The sequence below is a fragment of the Medicago sativa genome, chromosome 5 (genome assembly GCF_051527215.1).
Source record: "Medicago sativa cultivar Bolivia chromosome 5, Bolivia_mono, whole genome shotgun sequence".
Lineage (NCBI taxonomy): Eukaryota > Viridiplantae > Streptophyta > Magnoliopsida > Fabales > Fabaceae > Medicago > Medicago sativa.
Genome location: NC_140753.1, coordinates 12,700,396 through 12,708,810, shown reverse-complemented (window position 1 = coordinate 12,708,810; position 8,415 = coordinate 12,700,396). Strand labels below are relative to the sequence as shown.

General features: G+C 32.0%; 1 protein-coding gene across 1 annotated transcript; it reads right to left on the bottom strand.

The window, feature by feature from the left end:
* Positions 1-6,428: 6,428 nt before the first annotated feature.
* Positions 6,429-8,089, bottom strand: LOC146920143 (thaumatin-like protein 1). Its single transcript, XM_085713567.1, has 4 exons — positions 7,833-8,089; positions 7,301-7,696; positions 6,891-7,161; positions 6,429-6,796 (listed from the first exon to the last, which is right to left on the bottom strand). Exons 1-4 carry the CDS (start codon positions 7,903-7,905, stop codon positions 6,586-6,588), a joined length of 951 nt encoding a protein of 316 aa, XP_085569693.1. The 5' UTR covers positions 7,906-8,089; the 3' UTR covers positions 6,429-6,585.
* Between the last annotated feature and the right edge of the window lie 326 nt (positions 8,090-8,415).

Sequence of the window (8,415 nt, the reverse complement as noted above, 5' to 3'; positions counted from 1 at the left end):
CTTGAATCTAGAACTAGAATAACAATCTATCTTATGTTATATCACTCTTGACAAGTTTGTAAACCTTTGATAATTACTTTTAATCAAGAATTTAATGCTTTCGGATACTTAATCAGGCTGGACACGGTCGATTAAGTTATCCGATCGACTTTGTTATCGTTTAAGGGATTTGGACACGAATGTTTAAACGCTAACTTAGAAGTAACGATGTCGCTTTGGACACGAAGGATGTTGTAGAAATGATTGTAATAATATTGATTATAAAGCTAGAGTCTGTTAATCGATCGAGAGATTGCTGCTGTTATGCTTGCTCGTTATCTTATACCGCAAGCGAAATAGTTCGATCTCCTCTCGTTTTTACTTTTATGTCATCTGTGGATATAGTGTTACAAACAAACATTTTACAAAGGATACCTTAATGTGAAAGATTGTGAAAACGCTTATGATTTAACGCAACTCCCTGTGGAAAACGATCCTATATATACTCACGTGTACATAGTTACATGACATGTAGAAATTCTACATCAGTTAGGTCAAACACAATATCAATTAAGTATTTACTAGAAAGAGAACTTGTTTTAATGAATAAAATTTAATGGAATGAGCTTTGGCCAAAAGTTGTTGAATGTTACTTTAAAAAACTATTTCTCGACAATATATTTAACAAGCACCTCTTTTCAACTCACGCTTGGAACCTTTTCGTTTATTTTTTAATATTATATTTCAATATGTTTTCTTTTCATTTAACTTTATTTTATTCTATTTTTTTGAGCCGTTCCAATTAATTTTATTATTTTTTTTCAAAAGAATTTTATTATCTTTTTATCACTTAAATATTTAATTTCAATATTGTTTAATCATCACAACCTCACAAATATTTTTATTCACGCTGTCATTTAATGATACCAAATATTTTTATTTCCTTTCTTCAACCTCGCGAATATATATACACACACACATTAACGTTTAAAGTAATATTTTATATATACACACACACATTAACGTTTAAAGTAATATTTTATGTTCGTCTGTCTATTTTTTGTTACGCTAATGCATATAATTTTTTTAGTATTGCTTGGCTGAGTGCTACCTCACCAATTTTTTTTCACTATTTTCCAATTTTCATATTTTTAAAAACTTTTGACTATTTTCCAATTTTTTTATTTTTAACTATTTTCTAATTTTTTTCTCCCAAATTCAGTTGTTTCTACACTGTCGTTGTGGGAGATTAAGATACCGTTTGACCCGTTTTTTTATTTCAACTTTACATTTTTAAGGAGAAGTTAGGCCAAGTAGAATATCAATTAAGTACTTACGAAAAAAGGTACTTTTTTTTAATGCATAAAATTGAATGGAATGAGCTTTGGCCAAAAGTTGTTGAATGCTACTTCAAAAAACTACTTCTCGACAATTTATTTCACAAGCAACAAATTCAAATTTCGATTCACGTTGGGAGCCTTTTCTTTTATTTCCTAATATTATATTTCAATATGTTTTTTTCTTCCATTTAATTTTTTTTAGCCGTTCCATTTAATTTTTTTAAGGAGGTTCCATTTAATTTTATGACCTTTTTTTCAAAGAAATTTTATTATCTTTTTATCACTTATATATTTAATTTAAATATCGTTTAATCATAACAACCTCACAAATATTTTTATTCACGTTATCATTTAATGATACAAAATATTTTTATTTTCTTTCTTCAACCTCGCAAATATACAGACACACATATTAGCGTTTAGAGTAATACTTTATGTGTGTCTGTTTTTTTGTTACGCTAATGCGTATAATTTTTATAAAATTTTGATTTTAATTAAAAGTAAAATTGTAGATGACTTTTCTTCAAAAAAAGGTATAGAAGCCTATGCTTATCTTTTATATATATATATATATATATATATATATATATATATATATATATATATATATTGCACCTTTATATCGTAACAAACTATGCATCTCTTTTTCTTATTCAAATTATATGTAACTATATTCGCGTACATCTTATCCATGTAAATATGCATTAGACTAATATTGCAGTTATTTTCCTGTTTAGCATTTCCCAAACGAGGTGTCAAGAACAATTCTGAAAGAAAAGCGCAAAACAATCACTCTCATTGATGACCAGACACAGAGACAGTATAACTGTCACCTCATTACCGCCGATAGAGCAAGCTATGAAAATTACTTGGGTGGTCAGTGGTTCAATTTCTGCAGATAACGAGTGATGGAAGAAGGTGGTAAGCTCATCTTTGATCTCGAAAAGTCACAGAAGAACTTGCAAATTCGAGTTGTTCCAAAGTAGATCTTTGTTGTTGAACTATTTGAACTTCTACTATTTTGACGTATCGCTTTCTACTATAATGCTTTGGTAAATGTTTTAGAAATGTACATATATATAACTTCTAACTAACACTGCAATTTGTTTTGTACCTAGCACTTATCAAATGAGATATCAATGACATTTCTAAAAGGAACACGGAAAACAATCACACTCATCGACAAACAAGCTCAAAAAAGGTATAAGTGTCGTTTGATAACGGCAAATAGAGCAAGTTACAAAAAATACTTAGGCGGCCAATGGTTCAACTTTTGCCGAGAACATGTGTTAGAGGTAGGTGATAAGTTAATTTTTGATCTAGAGAAGCCACCTAAAAATATGCACGTTCAAGTCGTTTCCAAATAAAGATTTGGTGTTCATGATCCGCACTTTCAACAGATCACCTTAATTCTAATCCTAGACTAGATTATCTTCACTCACCGATGCTACTTCTTTGCATGATTTCATTTGATGTAAATATGGGTATCAATTATTTTTTGGTAACTCTATAACAACAACACTTTTTTATAATTTTGGATAATATGTAAATTCACACATCATTGGTTCCTTTATTGGTTCCAATTGTTTTCATCCTAAATATTATGTCAATTCCTAATCTCATAAACTGATTATATGCTCTCTTAATCAGCCCATACATATTTTATGATGAATCACAATGTTCCGTCATTTTAACATCTTTTCTTTCGAAGAATTTTTTTATTGAATATGTTATTGAACCTGTGCGAAGCACGAGTTTGTAACTAGTTGAATTTAGGCTTAATTGCATGTTTGGTCCCTTATGTTTATTTTAGTTTTCAAGTTGGTCCCTTACGTTTTGAAAGTTTCAAGTTGGTCCCTTACGTTTTAAAAGTTTTCAAGTTGGTCCCTTACGTTTTGAAAGTTTCAAGTTGGTCCCTTATGTTTATTTTAGTTTTCAAGTTGGTCCCTTATGTTTATTTTAGTTTTCAAGTCGGTCCAAAACATAGGGGACCAGCTTGAAAACTAAAATAAACATAAGGGACCAACTTGAAAATTAAAATAAACATAAGGGACCAACTTGAAAACTAAAATAAACATAAGAGACTAACTTGAAACTTTCAAAACGTAAGGGACCAACTTGAAAACTAAAATAAATGTATGGGACCAACTTGAAACTTTCAAAACATAAGGGACCAACTTGAAAACTAAAATAAACATAAGGGACCAAAGATGCAATTAAGCCTTGAATTTAAAAATAATACAATGTAAAGTTATTATAATTATACAATATTATTTCGTAAAAATAATAATATTTGTAAAATTAAATTCTTAAGATGTATACAACTTATAAAAAAATAATACTTCAGTGCAAAGTGGATCTTCATCCCCAACCAGGAACCAACGTAACATCATGTTGTGATGTGAATAATATATGAGAAATGTACCTTTCTTTATCTTCACTCATCGTATACCCAGCCACTTTCAAGTTATTTTTTATCACTTTCTCCTTTTCGTCATCTTTCTTTTGATTGCTATATTGAAAAGAATGGACGTGCCCTATCCTTTCTCATGACAGATCGCTAAAGGGTTTGAAATATACTATACATGTTTCATAATTCATTCATACTAGCTGGATATCTCTAATAATGATTTTAATGATCAATATCTATCTTATTCTACAGCCAATTAAATCCTGATAGCATCCCTTTTTGTGGACGATAGAACGTAACGTTTCTCCCAAAGTTGCTAGCATTATCCCAGTCCACAGTTCGATTCTACACAAATATCTGCTAGATATCTTCCACCGTGTGTCAAAATTTTTAAGGTATTAGTTTATTTTGATTTTTGAATGTATAACAAATAGTTAAAATAGTTTCTTAATGTATCAAAATTTTAAAATAGTTTTTGATTATGCATTATGTTTTTATTTTTTAAGCCAAAAAGAAAATAAATTAAAAAAGAAGAAACAGAAAGTACAAGATTGAGGGCATGTACCTGACCCAGTAAACCACAAAAAAAAAAACAACCTGAAACAGGTGATACAACGATTCAGTACATAAGTTGTATAAAAAGAAAAAACCCTAAACAATCACTACCACGGACAATCCAGCGAACCCACATGTGGGCACGAAACCGAATTGTAAAATAAAAACGCAGAGTGAGCATTCAGGGTATTGAATAGGCGTATGAATCGTCCGCCAATACAAAAACGATCCAATTTCCACAACTCCCTTCCAGATGAAGCAAGTAAAACGACCTTTTAGGCCAATCCAACCAAATACGAACGGAAGCACGAATTCACATTGGTCTTGAAACTTTAGCCGCAGTCCAGGTCGAGGGATGAACAGACGATGAAAATTCAACACAATCCACCAAAGTCGCATAAAGCGATTGCGACAGATAAAGTCCTGAGGTATGATAAACAAAAACTACCGTCAACACAGAGTCTCTACGCACCTAACCCTTTCGAGCATCAACAGACTAGAGAACCCAATCTCAACTCCAGAATAAACCAGAATCAAGACTTACGAACAAACCAAATCGGAACAAACCCACCACCGCCCAACAACATCTTCCTGTAACAAAACAAAAAGCAAACAGAAACAAAACAACACAGAAAAAACCAAACAACTCCAAGTCCAACTGGGTCAAGATCAAAGCTCGATTATGCATTATGTTAGTTAAAATAATTTCTTGCATTAAAATGTTTTTGAATATTGTCGTTTTAGTCTCTCAATATACTTATTTATTGTCATATTAGTCTCTATAAGTATTTACATACTGTTATATCAGTCCCTATATGAAAAGAGTTAATGTCAGCATTGAGAGACTATTCTAACATTATGAACTATTTTGACTAAAGAAATGCACAATCAAATATTATTTTGAAATTTCGATACATTAAGAGTTTATTGTGCATATTCGTTACACATTCAAGAATCAAAATGACTATTATCCCACCTTTTTAATATACATATAATTGAGTATAATAGTACTCTTGCTTTCTTGTCAATTTATTTATATAGACTCTCAAAACTAGGGATTTCAAATTGCATCAATAAATGAGGAACCCCGCAGGGACTGCCCCAATTGGGGATCTGTAAACAATGAATTTATTCTGATGGGGATTGTGAAGAAAGTCCTCCCGAAGATAGTGTGGAGATGAGATAGGTATCACACCTCCATAATGCGGGGACTTCGTGTTTGAGTAAACTCACTAAAGGAGAATGTTACATATATCGAAAGTTTTTCACGCGAACTTGTCACGAGCCGTTTACACACACACGAGTTACACACGAGTTACTATAGCAAATGCCTCTTTTCTATCCCACCGTTCCTTTATTTTGCTAAATGAGAATCCAATGACAGGCACAATTCGTAATAGTTTTGCGATGCTACACATCGCGACAAATAGCAATGCTCTTCACTAAAATACATTTTATATTTGCATATATATATATATATATATATATATATATATATATATATATATATGTTATATTATTCGTCATTTTACATAATATGTGTAGAAAATTTCTTTTATATGATATGTTTACAATAATGACTTAATATTGTATTTGTTTTATGGTTAAATACTTAATTTTTTTTACAAACTAATTGATTAAAAATAATAGATATTTTGTTATTTTTTACATGATGATGGGGTTTCTTAGGGACAATGGGAGTTTCCAGGGGTGGGGACGGGGAGGAAATTAAAAAATCCCATGGCGGAAAATGGGGACAGAGAGTTGATCGTTAGTATGTCACAATACCATATTAGGAAAAACATTGTTACTTATTGGATTAGTGCTGCAATAGAATCTTTTTTTATGCAAACCAAGTCATTAAATAGTGAACAAGTGTCTTAATGCTGCATAGATTAATGGTTTAGATTTTAAAACTATAATAATGTAAAGCAAAAAAAAATAAAAAAAAATAGAACATCACAATCGATTCTTTCTTCCATCTCACTCCCTAACAAAAAAGGTGATGGCCCTCAAAACCCACTAATCCCATTACCTATCAATTCAGTAGACAACTTGGTTGTTCACACTTAAAATCAAGAGAATGTGCTTCATTCCCCCACCATACCCCTCCATTTTCATCACCACAAACCATAACAAAATTATACAACAAAGTAATGATTGGATTGCTTATTAATTACTTTAGACATAATTCAACTAACAATCAAAATAATCTTTTTAAACTATACTAATTTTACCAACCGTATCTTTCTATTTCTATTTATATGCTTTCTAAAAGAAAGATAAGGATACAAATTACAACTAAACATAAAAAATAGTAAAAATGGAACCAACCACCACCAACAACAAAGAAACCATTGAAGTTATGCTTCTAGTAGAAGCTCCAGAAGCTATAGCCATATCAGCTAGATATGAAGCTGAAGCCATTTCTGATTGATTCGGGTCGGCTCCCGAAGCAGAACTATCCGTTTCATTCGGATTTTTAGTAGATGAATCGGCTGCTGACTTTAGACTACACAAAAGTAACAAACCACAATAAGAATTATCATTGATTTAAATTTAATATAGTAAAGTACTATATGCTAAAATTATTTAATTTGAATTACCTTGGTGTAGAAGGACAAAATGTGATTGTATAATCAGCACCAGAACAAGTAAAAGTGCTAGTTTTATCATCATATGCGTAACTATAAGCTTTAGGACACTCAGATTTGAACATTTGTGAATATACAGACGGCTTACACGTGTCAGGGTTACTAAACGCGCCGTTACAACAATATTCCGGTTTCCCAAACGCGCCACAGGCGCTATTACACGCACCACCGTCATCCACCCTCAACTCTGACGGACATTTCTTATTAAGATCCGAACTGCAGCCTATATTGAAAAAAATCCAAGTCACACATTAAATAAAGATATAGTCTAAACTCTAAAATGTGTTTATAATAATAGATATGTGTCACCTTACAATACGGTTTTGTAAGATGAATTAGGTCTAATATAAAAACCTAATTACCTGTAACGTCACACGGCCCTGTACCGCCACTCATGGCAACCAACATCGGGAGATTGTAACCGTCTACGAGGCTTACATCATAGAAGTCCATTGAGCCAGTTCCTAGTGTGAATTCAGCTAATGTTGCCGGTGGTGAGGCTGTTGCGCCGTTGCAGGAAATTTCTCCGGAGCCACAATCGGCGGTTGAGCAAGTTCCGTGGCCCGAGTCATCGAATTGGCAACCAGTCCTTCCCCAGAATCTACCTGACCAACCAGTTGGTGCTTGGAAGGTTCTGGAAGTTCCTTTTGTGAGCTCAAAACCGGTAGTTCCGAGTTCCGGTTTTCCATAAATTCCTGGCCATACTGTGTAATCACACTTGTTCATAAATGTAAATGTTGCCCCTGAAACTAAAACCCCTGCATTTGAAAAAATAAAATAAAAAACATAATCAGTTATTTAATTTTTTTTGTGAATTCTAGTGTTGTTAAAAATGATAAAAGAAAGAAATATAACACTCAATTTTGTTAAATTAATGAAAGAATTGAAATTTACCTTTGAAAATGAGGAAGAGTATGAAGCATAAGAAGGGCTGAGGATAATGTTGGTTATGTAATAATAGAGCCATATAGAATATTGGTGAAGACACTTGAAATGAAATAGAATATGTGCTTTACCAAGTGCTAGCTTGTACTATAGTATTATATTATATAATAATTATATGATATAGTATAGTATATATTATCACTCTTTTTCTGGGGAGAAAAAGAGTGAAGATGAGGAGGATTAGGAGGGAGTGGTGGGGGGAATCTGAATGGTAGAAGCTGCATCACTATTTATAGACTGGTTAAACAGAAGAGTAACAGTGAGAGAAAATAATTATGGACCTTGGTTTATTGCTGGTTAGTGATAGTGCAGTGAAAGAAAACAAAATGGTAGTGTCGGTCAAAATATCTGGTGCTAGGTAATGATTTGTTGTTGGTGCAATGGGGTTATGTGGCTCAATACTATTGGCTGACTTGATTTAAATATCTAGTGTCTTTAGAATTTGCAATATCTTAACGAAAATAACGAGAGAGTGTCTCTGGAACACTATTTAAATATTTATACTTATAAGTTATATGTTAATCACTTTATC